Source organism: Mastacembelus armatus, chromosome 10 (genome assembly GCF_900324485.2).
Source record: "Mastacembelus armatus chromosome 10, fMasArm1.2, whole genome shotgun sequence".
Taxonomy (NCBI): Eukaryota; Metazoa; Chordata; class Actinopteri; order Synbranchiformes; family Mastacembelidae; genus Mastacembelus; species Mastacembelus armatus.
This window is the reverse complement of record NC_046642.1, coordinates 19,340,250-19,365,019: the sequence shown is the minus strand read 5'-3', so window position 1 is coordinate 19,365,019 and position 24,770 is coordinate 19,340,250. Positions and strand designations below refer to the sequence as shown.

Sequence of the window (24,770 nt, the reverse complement as noted above, 5' to 3'; positions counted from 1 at the left end):
CAAAACATGGTTCTTTATTTTTCATGCCTTCCCTGAACCACAATGACTTTTCATAGCCTAAGAAAACAATCAATCTATCTATTGTTAAAGTGCTTAGCATGAACAAAATTATTCTGTGTTTACCTGAAACACGAACATCATGCCAGCAATCATGGAGTACATGTCGTATTTTCCCAGCTGTTTGCTGAGAGCCGAGCTCATGGCAGCCAGGGCCTCCAGATATTGTTTCAGAACCTTTTTGCCCATGTTGGTCAGCACCTCAGAGGTGTTTCCCTCTATGTAGAGCTTCATCCAGTTCCCATGAGCCTTTTCTGCCACACGGAACTGCTCAAAGCCAGCATCTGAGGTGGAGAACAGAGCAGAGGGGGGAAGCAGTGATATAAGCATCTGGCATGTTTAAATAGTGACCATCAATCAGGGATTACTTGATGTTAATGTTTGTCCAATTACTCAAATACTTGGCATTAATGTTATGTAACCTTCTTGTTGAAGCTACTGGATTTATATATACTTTGTCAAAATGAGGACATTTGCAGCATCTCATTAATAACCTCTATGTGGCATCACATTAAATTGCTGTTTATTTATCACCACATACCTTGATGTATCAGGACAATTAAACATATTTATGAAACCAAACAATATGAGCTTTCCATTTATATAACTTAAACTTCTGCTTGCAGAATGTCTCCAAACCCTATGCAATATAGTCAGGATTATAGAAGAGCACTGTTGCCAATTGGCCGCATTACTTTTTTGTACTAGGTGATTCATCTCACTTCAGAAAAAAGCCGCTTTAGATTGCTGCCTATCCTGAAGTATTTCAACATAAAAACCAAAACAGGCATTTCTAACTGTTCGTTTTCTTACAAATGAGACTTCAATAATGCTATTTATGACTCAAGCAATCACTGTGATGTATGATGGATGTTTTACACATATTTAGTAATTTCATTTTCACTTTCCAGGTTCCAGCAGATCCCCGTGACCCTGGTTAAGGAATAAGCGGGTATAGATAATGGATGGATGGAGGAAGCAATGTATAATTTGTCAGGACCCTAACTAAGACAAGCTATGACTCATTCTCATGTTGACTCAAGGCAGATGAAATGATGCCTGTTTTCATCTTATTCAGTGTGTTAGGAGCTTGTTCAAGGACAAAGCAATGGATAGGTTTAATTTGTTGTCTAGCTCACTGAAACATACACACACACACACACACACACACACACACACACACACACACACACACACACACACACACACACACACACACACACACACACACACACACACACACACACACACACACACTTTTGTTTCCATTCCTTGTGAGGACTTGTGAGTTATATTCCCTTACATTAATTTTTGTAAGGTTAACGCTAATCTTAACTACACATAACTATTACCTGCCTAACCTTTAAACCAAGAGGAAGCACAAGGAGGCTGTGTCCCCACAATGTGAGTATGTGTACACGCACACTCCTAAAAACAATGTTTTACAGTACAACACCTATCTCAGCAGCATAGGCATAGAGGTGATAAATAGTGACTGTGGCTTTGCCAGACAGAGGGGTTGGTAGAAATATTAGAAACTTAAGCCACAGGCATGAATCATACAACATCGATGGTCCTGGCCATGTTTCATCTGTCTGAAAGTACAGGGTTTGCTTAATGGCCCTCCAAGATGCCTGAGGTCAGAAGCACAAGAAAAACACAATATATGAAGATTGAAACAAGGGAAATAGAGAATGTGGCAAGCATATACAGAGGCAGCACAAAGTTATTTAAATCTTCAGTTACCAGAGATGAACTTTAAAAAACATTTCTGGTTATATTGACTTTGAGACAACTACAAAAAATTGTAAAAAGTTAACAGATACCAACATCAATGATAAAATCATAAACTATCCAAATGCTAAATGATTTTTCTATTGAAACCATTTTTGTCTCCCTGATGAAACACATTTGAATGCTGAAATCAACAACACATCTTTAAAGACAGAAGGCTGATTTCTTCTGTGCGACTTCTTTCAGACTTAGTAAGATGTGACCCCACCAGGTGTCCAACAGACATGCTACTTAAAATACCACCCTAGCAGTGACAACTATTACATTCTACTGCGAAACAGCTTTGTGATTACCCAGTGGACAGATTCAGAAAAATCAACACATCCAAATGTAGATCTGCTGAAATAATTTCCAATTCATCCCATCACTATGGAAACCGAGAACCAAAATAGAGTTGAAAATGTTCTGCCAGAGCCGCAAGTATTTTTTAATGTTAAAAGAAGTAGTTTGCTTTAATTTAAGTTTCAAAAATACATAATTTGCTGCTTAGATCACACATCCCTGTGTCAGTGTTTTCATTTATGTAGGACAGCATACCTTTGTCTTACATTTCAACAAAAGACAATATTGCTTTTGTAATCAACCTACATTGTACTAAAAACTGGGACAACATACAAATATATGTGTGTGTGTTTGTGCAAAAGACAACACAAAACATTCTATTGGATTAATTGTCCAGAAATCATCCATCCATCCATCATCTATACCAGCTTATTCCTTAACCAGGGTCACAGGGATCTGCTGGAGCCTATCCCAGCTCTCTTTGGGTGAAAGGCAGGGGTCCACCCTGGACAGGTCCCCAGTCCATCACAGGGCCACACAGAGACCAACAACCTCACACACTCACTATTAGAGTCACCAATCAACCTGACATACATGGTTTTGAACTGTGGAAGGCTGCAAGATGGATAACTCTGACAAAACAGTGTGACCCCGAGATATAAGTAGGGAGAAAGAGTGTGTCGGGATATGTGCATGCATTTGCACAAAGAGTGGGCTGCATTATTGTTCAAGAACAGACTGTTTGTAGGTCCCCTGTGAGGAGGTATTTATTTTCACAAACAGGGATGCCTGTTTCCTACTTAGGTGAAGCTGAAGCATTTGGAGGATTATCTAACTGCAAAATGAATATTTTCAACCCATTACCCAGTATTAGAGACCATTAGCCAAGCTAAAACCATGTGCTGGAATGGATTTATTTGGATTTGAAACAATGAACTCCAAACGTACAAAATCCTCTTTTTTTAAAGGATTGCAGTGTTGATCAGCTTCAGTATTATTAAACTGATTCAACTTTTATCTTGATCAGGCTGTTTCAGGTTAAATGTTTTGAGTAGCTGCTGTGATGCCATCAACAACACGGAATGAATAAAGAGGAGATGGACTTCTACTTAGAATAAACCATTTCAGCCTAAGTCTGTACCATTTGTGCTTCTCAAGTAACAGTAATTACATGAATAAAAGTGAGTGGAATACAAATAAGAACCCCCGAATAAAGCCCCAAAATGCACGGGGGTTATATTCCTAGAGCACCCGCAAATTGTGAAAAACCACAAATTTTGGATGTGGTCAAAAAATGTCTATTTTTATAGTTTAAACCCTAAAGATGCCATCACATATGCTCGCAAAACACTTTCATTTCATTTCAAATCAGCTTAACCCTTTAATATTCAGATCAAGCATTTGGTAGAGCACATTCTTGTTGAGAAAATTTCTTGAACACAGGACCATACAAACCCAATGTGGGGTCTAAAAAAAATGATAATGAAAACTGATTATTTGTTGTTTTTACTGATTGTTGTTATTATTGCCCTATGCAGATAAAAAACATTTTTCTTAGTGGGGATGTATTAATACATTAGTAAATAAATTGGTGACCTAAATTAGTAAATTATATTGTTCTTAGTACAGTAATTTAGCATTAAAACGCATGAAAAATTATATATTGCCACAAAAAAGCATTAAAAATTGTGGAGGATATTTGCGGTTTCCGTGAAATTATGGAGGTTTCCGCGAACAATTATTAGTTAGGTTCAAAGGAAAAATTTGCAGACGACTGAGGCCGCAAACTCGGAATCGCAACTTCGCGGGATTTCTATCTTACCATATGGTATTTTTATGGTATATTTAAATTTGCTTGATGATCTGAAACATTAAAGTGTGACAAACATGCAAAAAAATAAGAAATCAGGAAGGGGGCCAACACTTTTTCACACCACTGTATATGGAGCGAACTGATTTTACTGTCTGTGACAGAAACCCATCTGAATAAGAAAACAAAATTTTACTTCTTTAAAGCTGCATTATCTGCATATTTGACCACTTGGTTGCAGCACTACACTGATATATTATCAACTCAGAGTCATTATAGATAGAATATTAACAAACGTTGCTTATCCACTCTTCCAGCAGACATTGAGACATATTAACACTTATTTGTAGTCATGCGAGTTCCATTTTGGTGTCAGCGAAAATACAGGCTCTTTAGCTGCTAAATGTTCACTGGCTGGTCGCTAATGTCTGTATGTAGTTTGATGCTGTACAGGTTTATCAGAGGTATTAAATAAAAATAAATAAAAACACTGCTACAGAGGGCAGTTAAATTGAAGCAAAACATTAAAGCTGCAGGCTGAAAAACCAAAAAAGAAGAAAAAAAATACTAAATGAGCTGAAAGACTAAAATGCTCCATAGGACAGAGGGAAACTGAAGAGACGGGTGATCTGTCTTTGGTTATGAATAACTCAATATTAAAAGTAATTTGTTAATAGAAAAATAGTCTCTTGAGGTGAGCTGTGAGTCTAAAAAACATTTTGATTAGAACACTGAACTCTGTGTATTATTTTTTGGAGTTACAATACAATGGGGGCATTAATTATGATAATTAGAGAGAAGGCTATGTGTGAGTTTTGCCACTGATACCAACAGTCTGGAAGTAATACATCATAATGGTGAGATTTGTGTCAAACAAGGTCCTGGATTTCTGGGCCTTTGATGACTCCAGAGCTTAGACAGAGTGGCCTACCTTTCTCGTAGTTGGACATGCTGTCTTTGAGCAGGCAGCTGAGCTGGTGCCCATTGAGATGCAGGAAGCGCAGCTGGTCTCGGAGCGAGGTTTCCTCCAAGACAACTGGGATGACACGGCCCACACTGTTCTGAGATATGGGCAGGCCAAGTCCCAGGGCCAAGGTTGGAGTCAGATCAACCTGCTCCACCACTCCAGGCTTCTCCGTTCCTACTGACATGAGAGGGGCAGAAACACACAAGCAAAACAGTGGGGATGAATTGTAAAAAAATGTTGTTGAAATAATGACACACGGCACACGTACAGTCCTTTGCTTTTTCCTTATTTGCATTTTGGTGGCATCTTTGTTTTGCTGTGTTGTTTGCGCACCTCCATAATCAGTGTGTTTAGTACTGTACTCTTTTCTGTTCAAATAAGTAACAACTATCAGGTTATTTGATTTATTCCAAAAATACTTAAAAGTTATAATCCAATCCCTGACACCTTCTGTGTGCTTGAGTGTTTTTCACTTAAAACATCTGCAGTCTCAGACACAGAAAATGGAAAAGCTTTAAAAAAATAAGCTAATGATGAATCATTATTGTGTCACATCAATCAGGAGCAGCGAGCAACAAAACTGATATATATTTATATATTTTACTACTATAAAGCAATTCACAGACAAAAATTATTTACAGGATGTACATCAGGAAATGGCTCAATTTTTCTCAAAGAATTTCACAACCCTCATCAAGATAATTATGAAAAAACAAAGTCCTTCTCCTAAAGTCATAAACCTGACACAGACACCAATAGTGACAAATCACAAGCACAGCACAACTTTTTTGTTATTTGGAAATCAGTGATTATGTATAAAATACTTTACATAATACAGCAACAGCTTCTCATTGCACCTTCTTTTTCTTTCTAGCCCTCAGGACAGCCAAACTGTGGCCACGGAAAACAGACAAATATCTACAATCATTCCCCATAGTTAGCGCACATTTTATCTATTGGGATAAAGGGGTTTAGTGACATCTTCTCTTGTCGATTAGGTTCAGGGCAGTGCTGCTTTTGAATTCTAACACAGAAACACTGAGATAGAGCACAAACAACGGTCATAATCACTCTTGCATTAACAACTGTGGGTATGGCCATGGGGAGGGGTGTCACAGCGTGTACAACAACCAAATGAATGAAATCATTATCATGTGAATTGTGGCTTTCATTTTTCAAAGCTTGTCTCCTGTCAAACATTTTTTATGTAGAGAGGGAGTCACTTCCCAAATTGTCTGTGTTTGAGTGAAGTTTTCAGGTTGCAGTAATGAATTGCACTGCTGTATAATATGTCTAAAAATGAACAATACAGCTCACATGTGTGGGGAATTCAGACAGCTGCAGACTAAAGACTGAGACAAACCCCAGAGCTAAGAGCTAATTTGGTAATTGAACACAATGAGATAAGCTGGGGAATTGTCCATTTTATATTAAAAGGAGATGGATTTTCAACAAAAGAAGCACTTTGCTGTGTTAAGCTCACAGCTATTCAGGATAATGCCATAAGTCTATTATGTATTTCAGGGTTGTTTAAATCTTAACACTCAGTGTCTAAAAATGTTTGCTCATACTTGTACTGTTACATCCAACCAAAGTACCTTAGAAGAACATCTCATTTACGTGTCCTGTACTGCTGGGCTCACACCGAACTGAGCCACTCACACTGTGGGAGAACAGTTGTAACTCAGTTAAAGGTTACACACACTGAATGCTGAGTCACAGATGAGAAAACTGTAGTTGATGATGAGGCCATACTGCATGCATTACACTAGTTCTAGCTCGCTAAAATTATCTCTAAAATACCATTATTATACCCATTTGTAAAATTTTAATATGTCTACAGAGTCTGGTGCTCGCTCAACTTGGAGATTACTTTGTATGAAAGCTGGCACAATAACAAGGTTTTCTCAACACATTACAGAACAATTAACTGTGAGGGAGTTTAAATTGATGCAGGCACATATGTGAAATGTGCATACTGGGTACTAAACCTCCATCCATCCATTATCTACACCTGCTTATTCCTACTTAGGGTCACAGGTATCTGCTGGAGCCTATGGTACTAAGCTTTAGTTTAATAATATTTCTCTGATGGCACTAGGTTGAAATTTTGTTCAGCAGTCTAAAATCAGTTACTGATGCACCACCACCCAGTGATATTGACTAAATGTTTCAGCAACCAGCAGTAAGAGGGCTGTTTTCTCAATGATGCATTCAGATTAAAAAGTGAAGCTCAGGTACTGAGCCAGTAATTAACTCTGATCCACAACAGCATGAGCTAATGAAAACAGGCCATTCTGCTTTCTACTAATGACCCACCATTCGCACGATGTTAAATACTTAAAAATAGCAAGTTCCGCTGATGAGTGCACCAATGCCATTAACCGATGCAATGATAAGACCACATTTCTGTGTCAACATGTGTAAATTCATTAACATAAAGTCTACCTTTTTACTGAATGTCTGGACCCTACACGAACACACTATCTAGTGCTGAAGTCAGATTTGAACACATCCCATGAGCGTTTTCTGTTTATTTTTTTCTTCGTGGTTTGAAGTGGAAATGATGATGTGACATGTTTCAGTGTATCAATCAGGATTTAGCAACAACTGAATCAAAATCTGATGAGACTGTTTCACCTCTGTTAATCAAGCCAGCCAAACTAGAATCAAACATTCCTGAAGAACCAGATTAGTTTTTTAACCATTTTCACACTGTATTACAGCAGTCTATACAGTTCTCAAAGTGACAACAACCTCCCACAGCTCAACCACCTTTTTGGTAAACTCACTGTCCCTTCTGTGTCAGCTAAACAAAACTCTGTACTGGGAGGTGAGATTTACAATGCAGAGACTGTACAAACTACCAATTCCTTAAAAAGCAACCAAACACCTGGTCTAGATGGGTATAAGTCCAAATTTGACATTTAAAAAAAAAAAAAAAAAAATGCACTGGAGCTAGGCCCTCTGCTCCAAGCCATGTTTTATCAATCTCTCATCTGGACATCTTCCACCAACCTTACAAGCTATATGAAGCCTTAAAAAGGTGGTAAAAACCCACTTCAGTGTGCTTCCTATCACCCCATTTCTTTGTTGAATCCAGACTAAACAATCTCATCTAAGATTCTGACAGCAAGAAGATTATCCCACAAATAAGCTTGTCAGAACAAATAGGCTTCATTTCAAGTCAGCATTCCAGCTCAAATCTTAAAAGGCTATCTCAGTTCTCTGAGATGGTTATATCACTTGACACTGAAAAAGAGCTTGACCGACGTGAATAGCAAAATTTATTATCAGCCCTACAAAATTTGGATTTGAGGATTTTTTTTCCATCACTTGGATAAATCTTTTCTACTCTCATCCTCTACCTGAAGTAATTACTACAGGACAACAATCTGAGTATTTCTCTTTCCACAGAGGCACTTGCTCGGGCCTCAGTCTGTGCCCGTTACTTCTCACCATTGAGCCTCTAGCCCTTGGTCTTAGACAATCCAAGGACTTCCTGGGTATAGAATAAGGTGTTATTTGTATGTCTTGTACCCATTAAAATATGTTTCCTCTGTTCTCAGCCCCTGGTTCAATTTCCAAAAAAGTGAAATGTTTCCCCTTACCAGACAGCCACCCTATTCCATCCATGCATTGTCTATACATGCTTGTTCCTACTTAGGGAGACAGGGATCTGCTGGAGCCTGTCCCAGCTCTCTTTGGGTGAAAGGCAGGGGTACACCCTGGACAGGTCACCAGTCCATCACAGGGCCACATAGAGACAAACAACCTCACACACTCACACTCACTCCTATGGGCAATTTAGAGTCACCAATCAACCTGACATACATGTTTTTGGACTGTGGGAGGAAACCAGAGTACCTGGAGAAAACCCACACAAGCACAGGGAGAACATGCAAACTCCACACAGGAAGGTCCCTGATGGGTTTCAAACCAGGAACCTTGCTGTGAGGCAACAGTGCTAACTACCAAGCCACTGTGCTGCCACCAACCCTATTCCCTGCTTCACATTTTCCACTTAGATTCGTCAGCAAAGGCGTCATGGGGTTGAGACACACCTGCATTTTCTTAGTCTTCACTAAGAATTTTGTCATTTTAGTTAAAAATGTACAAAAGTAGATGATTAGATGGGTTAACCCCCCTCTATCAATAGCTGGGCAAATTAATCTGATTAAAATGATTATGCTGTCAAAGTTCATTTACCTTTTCCCAAACATCCCAATTAAACATATTTTATTTCATTGCACAGCAGCATACTGTGTATGTAACAAGTAGCATGTAACTGGTTGTTATCAGGATGTCCCAGTATTTTCATAAAAAGCCTCCAGCTAATCCAGAATGCTGCAGCCAGAGTCCTGACAGGAACTAGCAAGAGAGATCATATTTCTCCTATATTAGCTTTTCTTCATTGGCTCCCTGTAAAATCCAGAATAGAATTTAAAATCCTTCTTCTCACATACAAATCCCTTCATGATCAAGCTCCTTCATACCTTAAAGACCTCATAGTACCATATTATCCCAATAGACCACTTCGCTCTCAGAGTGCAGGTCTACCTGCGGTTCTCAGAGTTTCCAAATGTAGAATGGGAGGCAGAGCCTTTAGCTATCAAGCTCCTCTCCTGTGGAACCAGCTCCCAGTCTGGGTTCAGGAGACAGACACTCTCTGTACTTTTAAGGCTAGGCTTAAAACCTTCCTCTTTGACAAAGTGTAGAGTTAGGGCTGGCTTCAGGTAACCCTGAACCATCCCTTAGTTATGCTGCTATAGGCCTAGACTGTCTGAGGACTTCCAATTATGCTCCAAGCTCCTCTCCTCTGCTCTCACATGTTAATGCCACCACTGAATGTCACCAACTTTGTGCTCTCTAGCTGTTCTCTCTCTCTCTCTCTCTGTACCTTCTGCAGGTGTCCCTGGTCCTGGAGCTGTATATTGCTGATGTGCAGTTACTGGCCCCACCAACCTGCAGTGTCTGTTGTTTATTGTTGCTGTTCTTTTCTCTCTCCTCTATCCACTCACCCCAACCGGTCGAGGCAGATGGCCGCCCAAACTGAGCCTGGTTGTGCTGGAGGTTTCTTCCGTTAAAGGGAGATTTTCCTCTCCACTGTCACCAAGTGCTTCCTCCTAAGGGATGTGTTGGGTTTTTTGCAAAGTGCCTTGAGATTACTGTATTGTGATTTGGTGCTACACACATAAACTTATTGATTTGAATAGAATTGTTTATCTGGAAGGGTAAACCACAAAGAATTAAAGGAATTGCTCTTCAAAGACCTAAGAAACTCGCTGGCATGACCTTCCCCAATTTTCTTCATTATTATTGGGCATGCAATAGAAAAGCTATGTTACACTGGATTGACAGAAACTGGCCTAACAGAAGTTAGGCCTGGCTGCACTCTCCTGTTAATGATCACAAATTCACACCCTGTCTATCTAACTCTTCGTGGAGTTTGGTCTTCAAAGGCCATTAAATCCATCTCTAATTCATAAGTGGATGACAAGCCTGGATCATCTGCACAACTCTATCAATTAATAAATTTACCGAACTCTCACTTTTTTAGATATCTCTGGCTTCGACATTTTGTCCAGAAAAGTGTCACTTCTTTTCTTGAGCCTGTTATAGCATTTGCCTCCCTAATTGTAGGTTGTGTACCTTTCACAATTGTAATCATTTGACGTATAGAGTTGTCCCACTCTTGTGAATAGTTTTATTTGGTTGGGTTCAATGGAAACTCAAATGCCAGACTGCAGTATATTATGCATTTTATGTCTGTTAACATTATTCTTATAGTAAAGACTTTGTGTAGACAGCTCTTTCCAAAGAAAGAGTGTTAGAATCTTTTAATATCTATGTTAGTAAAACACAGAAATTATTCCCATTGACAACCTAAAGAATTAATTCAAGTGGCTCTGAATGTGAGGGAACACAGAATTTGGCATTTACTTCCTACCTCTCGTGTGATTTGTAAATTTTTAGAATTTGATAGAAATAGTTTCAGGCTGTTAGAGTGCTGCAGAGTGTTAGCAAACCCATGCAGTATATAGCAAAAACTGTAAATGATTAATTATCATGAATGATCTATAAATAAAAACATCCATGCAAGGAAAGATCTCAAAAATAGACTTGGCTGAGAAAGAAGCAATTATCACATTCACACTTCACACTCCACATCTATCACTCGAAAATAAAGTTCTACTCAGGAACTTCTATTTTCACACTACTTTCAGAAGACACCATTCCTCATGCTAAAATTAATGGAAACTTATGACCAGGAAGAGTTTTTGATTAATAATTACTTGTCATAAATAGACCACACAAAGTAGTTTAAATTTAAAAAAAAAACAAACAAAAAAATACATAACCTACAAACATCTCATTCATGGGTGTCTGCCCTCAGGCTCTTTATGCAACACCAGAATATTTACCTTTTCTCTTGAAGGCCGAACTTATTAGCACCAGGGGTGTATTGACTTCTGGCTCAGAGGAGCCTCCATGGCTGCCGGTCTCTGACATGCCGTGATCTCCGCACAGCACCAGCAGGTAGGGCAAGGATCCCTCTGCCTCCTGAGAGAAACAAACACAAAAGGTAATGGACTCTGACTGCATGTGCTGATAGAGGAGAGCAAGCCTCAAAACTTTAAGGTCTAAATAATTTAAACCTGGCACCAAATACTTTCTGTGTCAGCAACCAAATAATAATAATAATTTAAAAAATACATCCACTTTGCAAAACAGCGCAATAGCAAAAATGAAGGCTGCTGGGGTAACAGACTGCTTTACATATTTTTCATGTTTTCATGCTGGAGAACAGCAGCAGAAAAGTATTATAGTGTTAATTTTACAAAGGGAGTAATGAAAAGCACTTCTTGCCACTGCTACCTTCTATCTCCAGACTAAAAAAAAAAAAGATGTGAACAAATACAGAGAATAAATCATTTTTGAGGATGACAGACTTTGATCAAGCTTCCCAATGTGGTTCCCTTTCAACTAGACTCCAGAGAACGTTCCACTGACTATGAATTCAACAGGGATGTGTTATGAGGCATGGCAGTGGCGGGTTGATTTAAAAACATGACTACAGATGTTAATGAAAACAAAAGCTAAATCCTAACACACAAGAAATCTCAAAAGACTCCTCAGTTTTAGTGTTGTATCATACAAAAATATCACACACTTCATTAATAGACAGCAATCATTCCTGAATGGCTTGGATTAACTCTGCTTCAGTCAGATAAGTGTTTTTTTTTTTTTCATTTACGATGGTTTTATCCAAACATCAGTATAAAGGTTTACTGGAGCAGTAGCTATAAAAGTTTGTAGCTGAAGCTGTATTAATCTCTCAAATCATTCTTTTCTGATGCTGTGAAAACATGAATAAAAAAAGTCATAAATGCACTGAACAAACACTGCAGCCTGCAGCCAAACTATGCTATTGTACTCAGCTGTCCTATTATATTTGTTACTCACTCAGCACACAAAGAGCAAAAGACTATCCTCTGGCCTGGATTCTACCTCTTATTCTACCTGTTATCCAAGAGTGGAAGTGTCTACAAGGGACTAAAAACACCTTAAGACAGGTACTAAATACCACTGAGCCCCACCCTGAGCAAGATTCTTTTCTGTTTGGGATAACACAGAGGATACTGCTGCTTTTCAGGATAACAGCACCAAGCAAGCCATTTTTTTGTAAGACCTTTTTACAAACTGAATAAGAAAGCTTTTTGTTTTTAAAACCAATACACAAGGACTATGCTCAATCATACGGTTGTGCCGGTTCTCCAAGAGCACACCAGAGAAAACAAGCTAAGTGGTTTTCATTTGTACTCTGTATTCATGGTATTCTAGACAGTAAATCAGTGATTCCCAGCCAAGGGTACTCTACCCCTGGGGGTTTGTCGAGAGTTCCACTCATTAACTCAACTCAAACAGAGAAATTCCAATTTGATTAAATAAAAGTCTATATCCAAATATTTATATTAAGGGGAAAATAAATAGCTAACAACAAACAGCACAATGTAAATGTGCTGTGGGGATATGTCAGCCAAGGAGTACATTTGCTGTACAGTGGGTGATGCTGTTACAACACAATAAAAAGGACAAAATTCAAGTCTTCTGTCAGAGCAGACTATTATAAGATAGAAGCATAAAATTAAACTGCAGTAGAAATTCAGTCTAAACCTGCAATAATGAATCTCCATTTCATTTATGTCTCTTAAGAACGGCATGGCTCAGATTACATGCTCGATCTGCAGGTCAGGTTTAAGAAGTTCTGCACTTCAAACAGCGAAAGCAGTGGCCCAAGCTTAAAAGGTAAAATATTCAGAAGAGAAGATTGGGGCCATGTGCTCTCTATTAACACAAAAGTCTGACAGAAGTCTTTATGACTACGAGGTCCTGCGTTCCAATCATGTTTTAATGGAGAGTGTTGCATGTGTCTTCTCCGCAGGTAGAGCCTTTTTCTGCCCCTAATACATGCTCACTGAAATAGGCGGCTTGCATCACATTACAAACGGAGCTTTGAGTTTTGCCATTTTAATGCCACAGTGCTTACCCAGTGCAGCAGGTGCCATCATTCCTTTCAATACTAAAAGAGGCAACAGCAAACAACACCAACTTATGTATGCAGGAAATGATGAGGTTACACCAACCAACATGTTAAGCACATGTGCGGATCAGAAAAAAAAAAAGCATGACTGTTTTTATATAAGCTTCTGAGATATCCTGCAGATCTCACAGAGCTGTGTCTATATTTAGGTCACTGTTGCTGTAGAAAAGAGCAGCCACAGCTGTGACAAAAAGCAAGATTTTCAAACACGTTTACTGAGTTTACTGGGAGTGCCACTGCCCACAACACACATGCTGCCTGGAGAGACAAGCCTGAATTACCAACTTTGGGAATGTGGTAAAATGTTGCATGAACATTTCCAAAGATACTGGTGACTGTATCTTTTGCAAATCGGGAGACGTTATAAGCAAATGTGCACTTGGCTTCTGTTCTTTGCTATTCAGAGGCAAAGGGATGAGAAAGAAGTGGGAAATTGTGGGCTCATGTAGACATGACTCAACAATCTAAATACAAGCTCCACAGCTGAATGACTGTGAGACGATCCCCATTAACAGCGCATACATGGCACAAAGACAATGCACAGCTGTCAGACTGCACTGACAAAACAAAGCCACAAGAAGTGCACACTGATCAAAGATAAAATTAAAGAAAAGCTAAACAGTTTATTAAATCTCTGAGACAGCTCAACAGGTAGCACAGCTGAGTGAAACAATGCAAATCAGCTGTGTAATTAAATGACTATCCAAAAACTGATAATGTAAAATATTCCCTGGTGGCATCACATTAAATTAAGTATTGATCATTGCTTCATACTTGCAATTGTCATCAATTTACTAAGTGAAGACATTGCCTGATATTGTAATAAGGCTCCAGACCCTTAAAAAAAAAAAAAAATCTATTCAAATTTGAAGTGGAATACTGAGTTTAAATGGAGAGAAACAGATGTTGACAAGCAACAATTAAATTAAGCAGCAGACCAGCAAAACACAAAAAATGAGTCTAATTAGCTTGATTTGAAAATTAGAAACCAAGCCAGTATCTCCGAATACAGTGAGTAAATAGCAGATAGATTAAAGCTGTGGTCCACGATGAAATGAAAACGAGTTTTGGCAATTTTAAGGTTGACTTTCTGTTATTACCATGCAGTATTTTGCAATGCAAGAATAATTCACAGGAAACAATTATTTCCTATGACTGTAATATCAAATATATGTACTTCACTATTTTGGACTTCGTCCCATTAAGGACAACTGTGAGAATATGTTGAACAAGCTCCCTCTGCCTGTTGTATTTTATATGATTAATGTTAATGAGTCAAGTCTAACACTGTGAGCAGTTTTAAAGCTGCATTCATTGTTTTCCTGGCAACCTGAGACCAAAACTCCACAACACACTGAAAACTACACATGGATTTGATATATTATTATTCTCATTATTGATATAATGCTGCATCTAACAACGTCGGAAAATAGTGTAAATGACCATCACAATTTGACAAAGCCCATGATAATATCATCAAAATGCCTGTTTTGTATGACCAGTATTTCAAAAGGTGGACAAGAGCAGTGAGACTCAACAATAGCAGTACAGCTAGCACAGGCAAATGCAACATGACATACAAGCAGAGGTTAGGGTGAGAAAATACCTTTAAAATGAGGGCACCGTGAATCTTTTTCAGGATGTCGTCCATCTCCAGAAGTTTGGGTTGGATGAGTGAACTGTGGGGTCCACTGATATGACCAATATGATCCAGGCCTAGGTAGTGGAGGATCAAAATGTCCCAGTCATCTCTTTTAAGAGTGCTGTCCAAATGACGGGTCACATTGTTGTCAACCTAGTTGGAAAAAAGATCCACATTTACTGATAGACAGGATTTCAAATGGTAATCAATCTAGTATGATATTATTCAAAATAACCCCCTGAGCAAACTAAAACTGAGCTGAAAGGAGCTTTACCCAAAGCTGTGACAGAGTCGGATTGCTGCCTGATTATCATCGGGCAAATATTGTTTGTGAGGTTTTCCAGCATTTCAGGTAAAGGGTGTACAAAAAAAGGCACCAGCAATATGCTAGTAGAAACAAGAGCATATTGCATACAGTCCCTCAGTGCATTTGAAGGTGTTGCACACAGAGTTAAATGATGAGCAGTTTTGGTGCATGATCTCAGCTCTGTGACACCCTGGTTGATCAGTTGCCTCCATCTCTTTAATGCAGACGACTTGGTCTTGTAGATAATGCAGAAACTGAGGCATTTTCAATCATGCATGTGCAGAATTTTACACAGAATAGATACAGACACTGTATAGATATAGATAAACCCCTGCTATATTAGTCATTACTGCACCATGCATAGCATTTGCAGTAAATATTGGGTGGTGGTATATGGTAGTATAGTTTTGTAATTTTGTCATATTTACAGAATGAAACACCTGAGGCTGAACTGGGTCAGCTCATGCTGCAAAGTTTAGTTCAAACTTCAACCTTGTGTAATACAGAAAATGTTTTTTTATGTAGTATCTTTAAAATTCCTGAATCATATCACTCATCAGCCACTTTAATCCTTTACTGATGATAGGAGAGAAATAGATCACACGTATCTGTTTGACTCATACAAACCTCAGTGTAGTCAGACACAAAGAAGGAGGTTGTCCCATCATACTCCATGAAATGTTTGGGGAAGAGGCGCACCCAGGTGTCATCGCCATAGAAGACTATCCTCTTTCCTGCTGTTTTGGCCTGCCAAATAAGGTTGTCTTCAAGCAGTGCAGGAGAATTTAGGTTCATTACCACATCAATGAAGCCTGGGATGCTGCCGGTGGTAAGAGCCTGTGGAAGAATATGTTTTGTCATTGTCCTTTTAATCATAACTCTTTTAATTACAGTTTACTGATTAATCCAGCCAATTAAGATTTGTACCCCAGTACTGTGTCTATGGGAAACTGATTGTATTCATTATAATAACCTACAAAAACAAAATAAATTAAATGAATCAATTTATTTTTACCTGATTGGTCACTACATTGATGTGACATTTGAAATAGCATTAATTCCCAGATCCCCAAGCCAATCTTCCTGCCACAAATTGGAAATTGAAGGGAAACTGCCTGGAAATTGAAAACTGTACGAGGTATCTGATATTTATGAAGTATAGTTTCTACTGATTACATCATGGAATCTGAAATCAAACAATGCTGGCTAACATTTGCGTGACAAGGAAAACTCAGCCTCTTCTGAAAGTCAGGAGGAAAGCTGGTGCATCATCAAGGAGCGGCTTTTATGCATTGAAGGAGATATGAGATTGTAGACTCTGGCAGGAAGCTCTGTTATTTAAACCCACTATAAGCTGCCTGGAGCACAGCCTGAGATCCTCTGGGACTCTCAAAAATCCAGTTGAAATCAGAGGTGACCAGCCTTTATTGCGTGTGGGCCCAGGTGTTAGAGGAACCCGTCAGGGGAGCTAGTCTCAAAAATTCAAAGTCATCTTTGAAATCACTTCTTAAAACACTGCTTTGCCCATTTTATCACTGATGTATTTGTCCTCTCATAACACCATATTTCAGCCCACATCTGGGTATTTTGTTCATCTTCTCAGGTTTTACATGTTAGAGGATTTTTTTGCTTGCAAAAGCCCTTTGTAGCAGTTTGTGCGTGGTTACTGTGTGAGCACCACTTTAGCTGTTCTATAGCAAGTCTCTGGCTACTTCACAGACACAAAAGACAAACAGACCTAATAAACTAAAGATGTCACACCCCCACAACGAAGGGTAGAACGGTTTTAAAAACAGTCACAAACCACAAATCTTTTTTTTACAGTGGGTTACAGAATGTAATAAAGACCAAGATGTCATTATTAATACAAGTTCAATGCGTGGGAACAGAATTCTCACCTGCTGCTCTCAATAACCTCAACTCATTCACAGGTATTTCCCTGATTGGAAACTGAAGCTGAGATTGTCAGCCTCGTCTTGTGAGCTTTGTTCCTGAGCTCAATTATTTACTTCCTTCCTTGCAATTGTTTTGCTCCTGCCAGTGCAGATGCTTGTTTCAGGAAGAGATGGATGGTTCCACTTCAAAGGCAGCCGTTTCTTTCTGCCTGTTCAGTCTCTCAGTCTATTTATAGGTCTGACTAATAAAACCAGTGGTTTGGACAAAAACAGACCCCCTTTCTATTTTTGCTAAAAAGATAAAAAAGAGTTTCAACACACAGAGAGATAATTCTACTCATACAAAAACCTCTGTGAAAAAGTTTAAAAAGGTTAATTCTGAAAATTTCTCCAGATGCTAAAAAAACATTAAGAATCTGCCCAAATGAATCAGTGACTCAAACATACTAATTATGGGCCCACAGTATGTATCTAGGCTTGAGATGTGCCACTGCTTAACAGTCAAATAAAACATCAGTGGGGTATACAGACACTCGCTGGCACAGAGTTGAAAACTTGTGAAGGTGCCAAAACACAGATGGAAGGGGCTGTGACTGCAAGTCTGGTGAAAGATTTTTCAGTTTCCTTTTCAGTCTTTACTGAAAATGTCATCAGTCCTCTCAGGTATTATCATCAAATACCTAGAGAGGTAACACAGCAGACCAATAACGCGCTTGATCTGTGGCTCAACTGGCCACATGTGAATACAGGTCTGGCAAGGAAAATCAACTTCTCTTCTAGTCATGTTAGAAAGCCCAAGTAAATTGGAGCCATTCAATTTGGGGGGGAAGATCCCAAAGTAGTATTTTAAACATAACAGCTGTTTCCTGCCTAGCTTAAAAAAAAAAAAAACACTCTGAGTAACCAGATACTAAAACCTATCAGTATCTAAGTGAGTATTCCAGATCAGCTGTGATGTATATCTATTAGGTTTGTGACTTTATTACACAGAGTGAAGGGAGTGTTGGCTCTAGCGTGTGTGCATGTGTAAATTTATGGCTGTGCCACAGAGATTATGATTTAGGTTAGTTGGCTGTGTCATACCAGTTAATTGGGTGCAATGCAGTGATAGTGGGCAGTAAATGACAGCTGGTCTGTACTGCCACCTATTGGTGCATCACCAAACCTCAGTGATGAAACAGACTGATTTAACCTTAAAACTGATGTTAAAAGAGCTCTAAGAATAAAAGAAAATTAAAATCACCTGCTGGTTAAACACACATTTACAGCAACTGAAGCAATGCATTGTCTCACAGCCTTGATCACATCCTTGCTTTGTGAATCAGCAGCTGCAGTATGACAGTGTGCCAAGAAGAAATCAGTGGATGTCCTATGGGATTTCATTACAGTAGGTTGTGTTTATCAAGTTTACAGCAGCCACTCAATAAAATAAGTCTCGACTCTAGTTCAAAAACCAATTACCAATCAGTCAGTCTTTTATTTTGGAGAGGTTTGCCAACAGATGAAGAAGAATATAAATCAGTGTAGTGACTACATTAAAGTGTGGACTCTCAAATCTACTTAATTGCCCAGCTACTTAAAAAAGATTAACTGGCTCTCCTGCAGAGCTTACTGCTGGTCTTGTATGCTCTCACCTAGCCTGCAAATCAAACAGTTTCTAACAGCTGAGAAACTGGCATTTTCAATTTTTCCTCTCCTTCACATCTACATTCTGTACTGTACTACTTGCTATGACACAGACCTTTCATGCTGGTACTTTGAAGTCAGAAAAATTTTAATTTAAATTTCCTCTCTTATTGTTTTCAATCCACACACTCCTGCCTGCTCTTTTTCCAACAACAAATCTTTTGAGAAGGTTCACATCCTGTGTTTCTAAGCTGCAGTGAAAAAACAGTGGATTACGGTAGAACATCTGACTGTGCAAGTCCACCTCAGTCCAGCTCAGCTCTAAACCACCATACCTCCCCCACATCGTTACTGGCCTGCTCCATTTCACTGATGCTTTTCTTGGGCATCTGTTGTTTTTTTCTCACATTTCAAGCAGCTGTGCTGAAATATTTAGCTCAAAATTGGATCTACAGAAAAATTATCTGCAATTTTTTTTAAATCATCAATGAACTGATTCTGTAACTACTTTTAGCAAAAACCACAAACATTTCCCAACTCTGAAATTTGCTTCATGTTTTCTCTCATGTGACATGTTCTGGAGTTAAAGAGTAATTGGCCTTTTTTGGTATTTTTTTCTAACATTTCATACAGTACAGTATGGTACACACAGTAAACAACTTATTAATAAGAAACAAACTGCATAGTAAGACACTAAAGCCTAAGTGAAGGACAATTTTAGAACTACGCTGACTTTTCTTTATTAACTATAAATTAAAACAAGCATTTTTATTTATGCAGTGCTCTGTGAACCTCTGGGAACCTTTAAGCGGCATTTCTCATTCATGTTGATATTTTACAGGCTAAATTATTAATCAATTCCTGAAAACACCTACATATAAATTGATAATGACAATAACTGTAATCTGCACCCCCACGCTGTTCCACGCTCTATTGGACCAGGTATCAGAAAGACTTTTATTACCGAGACTGTGTGTCTCCTTGTCTTCATCACTCATCCTGTCCACCCTCTTTGACAATGGCAATCAACACATGCCCTTTATGACACGCGCTGACCTGAGGATTGCTGAGTCTGCACTGTGGCTCCCAGTCTACCTGTCTGCCCACATAGATCAGACATTACTGAGCAGGATTCTGTCCACATTGTGTTTCTTCAGCAGCAGTGTTCTCCAGGGCTGAGTTTTGACTCCAGTCATCTTCTATTTTTACAGCAGCTCCATGCTGTCAGCACATCCTCATTCCTCCCACCATTGCTGAAGCATGAATGCTGCTTTTTGTTCTGCCCCCTGACACTGAGGCTGAATATTATGCTCCTCCTGACAGCTTTCCCTTAGATGCCTTCCCACCATCTCAGCACAGCCCAGCACCCATATGGACAAGAGTGAGCTGCTATTTTTACTGGAAAATCATTCCCTTTGCAAAAATCTTCCCAGCACCACTGAAAACAGTACACTGACTCTGCTCTGCCCACAATGTCAATACATTTTAGCACGACCAACTGTCACCCAAGGCACACATAACATCAGTGTGACACGACACCCAAATGTGATAACACACCATGTTCACCAAATTCTGCCATGTAATGCTACTTGCACTTTACTTATAGCACTTTCACTTACCATTCAGGGTAACCAATACTATTATTTGGGCATTTTGGCTCAAACACCTATAGGACAGGATGACATATTTCTGACAAAGACATTTTTTTCCCCCCTCAGCCCAAGGAGACAAATTCAAATAGCTTTTGTCCAACCAACAGTGCAAGACATTAAATCATAATGACATAAAACAGAACAGCAGCAAGTCAACCCATTTGAGAAGATGAAAGCTGTAAATGTTTAGCAACTATTAAGACCCAAACCTTAACAATTGCAGCTGCTTTTCTGATTACTGTTATCATGTGATTAGTCCACTAATCATTCTAGCACTGCTTTCACATCTGAGCAATTGACCAGAAACATCTTATTAAATATTTAAATTAAATATACAGTGGGTACGGAAAGTATTCAGACCCCTTTACATTTTTCAGTCTTTGTGTCATTGCAGCCATTTGCCAAAATCCAAAAAGTTCATTTTATTTCTCATTAATGTACACTCAGCACCCCATCTTGACAGAAAAAACCAGAAATGTAGAAATTTTTGCAAATTTATTAAAAAAGAAAAACTGAAATATCACATGGTCATAAGTATTCAGACCCTTTGCAGTGACACTCATATTTAACTCATGCTGTCCATTTCTTCTGATCCTCCTTGAGATGGTTCTGCTCCTTCATTGGAGTCCAGCTGTGTTTAATTAAACTGATTGGACTTGATTAGGAAAGGCACACACCTGTCTATATAAGACCTTACAGCTCACAGTGCATGTCAGAGCAAATGAGAATCATGAGGTCGAAGGAACTGCCCAAGGAGCTCAGAGACAGAATTGTGGCAAGGCACAGATCTGGCCAAGGTTACAAAAGAATTTCTGCAGCACTCATGGTTCCTAAGAGCACAGTGGCCTCCATAATCCTCAAATGGAAAAAGTTTGGGACGACCAGAACTCTTCCTAGACCTGGCCGTCCAGCCAAACTGAGCAATCGTGGGAGAAGAGCCTTGGTGACAGAGGTAAAGAAGAACCCAAAGATCACTGTGGCTGAGCTCCAGAGATGCAGTAGGGAGATGGAAGAAAGTTCCACAAAGTCAACTATCACTGCAGCCCTCCACCAGTCAGGGCTTTATGGCAGAGTGGCCCGACGGAGACCTCTCCTCAGTGCAAGACACATGAAAGCCTGCATAGAGTTTGCCAAAAAACACATGAAGGACTCCCAGACTATGAGAAATAAGATGCTCTGGTCTGATGAGACTAAGATTGAACTTTTTGGCGTTAATTCTAAGCGGTATGTGTGGAGAAAACCAGGCACTGCTCATCACCTGCCCAATACAATCCCTACAGTGAAACATGGTGGTGGGAGCATCATGTTGTGGGGGTGTTTTTCAGCAGCAGGGACAGGACGACTGGTTGCAATTGAAGGAAAGATGAATGCGGCCAAGTACAGAGATATCCTGGAAGAAAACCTCTTCCAGAGTGCTCAGGACCTCAGACTGGGCCGAAGGTTCACCTTTCAACAGGACAATGACCCTAAGCTCACAGCTAAAATAACAAAGGAGTGGCTTCAGAACAACTCTGTGACCGTTCTTGACTGGCCCAGCCAGAGTCCTGACCTAAACCCAATTGAGCATCAATGGAGAGACCTGAAAATGGCTGTCCACCAACGTTCACCATCCAACCTGACAGAACTGGAGAGGATCTGCAAGGAAGAATGGCAGAGGATCCCCAAATCCAGGTGTGAAAAACTTGTTGCATCATTCCCAAGAAGACTCATGGCTGTACTAGCTCAAAAGGGTGCTTCTACTCAATACTGAGCACAGGGTCTGAATACTTATGACCATGTGATTTTTCAGTTTTCCTTTTTTAATAAATTTGCAAAAATTTCTACATTTCTGTTTTTTTTCTGTCAAGATGGGGTGCTGAGTGTACATTAATGAGAAATAAAATGAACTTTTTTGATTTTGGCAAATGGCTGCAATGACACAAAGAGTGAAAAATTTAAAGGGGTCTGAATACTTTCCGTACCCACTGTATATGAGATTACTGCCATTCAGGATTAAGGTTGCCTGTTTAGGTGTCCTGTTAAGCTAAGAACTTCAAACTCACATGCAGAAACTGATTCCAGTGTGACAAATCTGCAAGCACATAAATAACATAACTAAGATAACATCTGTATTTGCTCAACAGTAAAAAAAAAAAAAAAAAAGACCCTCCAACATTGTATATATATAAATATCTATATATTGATAAAAAATAAATAATTTATTTTTTATTTCTTTTCCTTTTTTAATTTTAAATCAGATTTGTGAATTGTTAAAGAATTGGCAGAGGTTTGAGCCCTCGTGCATTGAGTTAAAATCAAAATATTAGCAGTCAGTTCCACCTGCCTTAGACTGAACGGAGGTTCCTTTCTTGATCACAGCAAAGTTTAAAATTGCTCATGTAAAGGTGTGATATAAAAGAAACATTTCTCAATGTGTCACAATGTTATTCACAAACTGCAGCATCTGAAATAAATAATAAGCTGAATCAACACATTTTAAAACAGCACCAACGAACACCAGGGTTTACTAGCACCAGGCTGTGCTACTGGACCACATTAATCTATGTCTTTACACACTGTGTAATGCAGTGCGTAATGATATTACTCTTATGTGTCATGCTTGGTTAGGAAGATAGTTTCTGTTTTAAGATTTAAACTACATATTTGTGATGAGGCTTTAAAGATTTACTTCTTCAGTAGGGGCAGATGGGCTTGGGCCTGAGCAGCAGTGACAGATAAACACATCGTTGCCTTTTGTCTTTCTATGGAATTTGCTAACACGAAAACTACAGAATAACATCGGCCTGGTGGTTAAATTTATGGTCCATATGTTTTTTCAGGGATGTATCTAATACAAATCAGCATAGTTTTGCATTAAAAAGAGAGATTTTAAAGTATGTAAGTGAACAAAACACAGCTGAGCAGGCATCAGTACAAAACAAGTGGTTTTAAAAGACACATGGCATGAGCAGGAACATACAAAGTGGACAGACCTCATGAGTTCTCATTTAATCCTCCAGGACATCGGAATGAAATCTCACCTTGATCCTGGGCATGGTGACTGTTGGAGGCCGGGCCTTGGCCACAAAGCTGTGTGATGAACCTCTTTCCACCACGTGTCTGGTGTAAGGCATATACATGTGACCACTGGGTCCAAAGACAAAGTCCTCTCGCAGGGCGTCCACTAACATTACAACCACCTTTTTAAACAAGGGGTGTGGGAGGCGTGATGAATTTGGAGAGCTCCCTGTAATGTAATGTAAGCAGAGAGGAGGTGTGATAGATCCCAGCCCACAGGGCAACTCATACGCACAGGTGATGATGCTGTGGACTCACCTGTCAGCGGCTCCGCGGGCAGATCTGACAGCTTGTTCTTCGATGAGAAGGAGGATTTGACAGGCACAGGGAAAAATCCCCGCAGGAAGAGAGCAATGCCAATCACCTCGAACATTAAAATGAACGAGGCAAAAACAGACGAACGCACTTTCATTTTGCTGATTTGCGGACACTTTAAGGGTGAACGACGAGTGAATTAGTACAACCTGCTAACTAGCTACCGGCATGACGCTCTACACAGTCCAGCCAAATGTAGGAGACACATAACCTCCCATGTAAGATGCAGGCACTGTCAAACAACAAAGCCGCGTCTCTCGGTATTTAATTGACTGCCTTAATATCATATGTTTATTGACGTAAAAAAATAAAATAAATAAAGACAAAAACATTACCAGTTACCGCTGTAGCTACTCACAGCGACTTCCGCATTGACAGCATGGAACTACGGGTATGACGTAGAACCAAACAAGACCAATACGCTTTTCCCTTAACAGTGTTTACCTTTGCTTGTGGATATGTAAATAATGAAGGCAGCGTTAAATATTATGGCTCGTTAATCGTAACTTTAACGACATATAACTGGTAGAAGAAACAGTAATGTACAACGATAAAACAATCTCTATTAAGGCGTGAATTAATACAGAAAATGTTGATGTTCCCAGCAGAGGTGTTAATAATTTTAGTTAATGTGAGCTGAGTCTGGGGCTCTTTGTATAGTCTTCTCCTCAGTGCTCCATTGTCTGCAGTTCACCTACTGACTATCTTCACTGTCCTGTGGAAACGCAGGTCTGTTCTGTCTGTAATCTCTCTGGAGTAGC

General features: G+C 39.3%; 1 protein-coding gene across 3 annotated transcripts in view; it reads right to left on the bottom strand.

Moving 5' to 3' along the window:
• Positions 1–24,380, bottom strand: part of pigg (phosphatidylinositol glycan anchor biosynthesis class G (EMM blood group)) — a 65,916-nt gene extending 41,536 nt beyond the window's left edge. The window contains exons 1-7 of one of the 3 annotated variants that reach the window (XM_026330303.1): positions 23,953–24,380; positions 23,658–23,863; positions 16,092–16,301; positions 15,122–15,310; positions 11,336–11,474; positions 4,875–5,087; positions 124–341 (exon numbers count right to left, since the gene is read on the bottom strand). In XM_026330303.1, the coding sequence (XP_026186088.1) occupies positions 124–341; positions 4,875–5,087; positions 11,336–11,474; positions 15,122–15,310; positions 16,092–16,301; positions 23,658–23,863; positions 23,953–24,106 (1,329 nt within the window). In that variant the 5' untranslated portion in view covers positions 24,107–24,380. Of the gene's footprint in view, positions 1–123; positions 342–1,348; positions 1,692–4,874; positions 5,088–11,335; positions 11,475–15,121; positions 15,311–16,091; positions 16,302–23,657; positions 23,864–23,952 lie in introns of those variants that run through there. The other 2 variants (XM_026330302.1, XM_026330304.1) reach the window with 2 other exon arrangements.
• Positions 24,381–24,770: the final 390 nt, after the last annotated feature.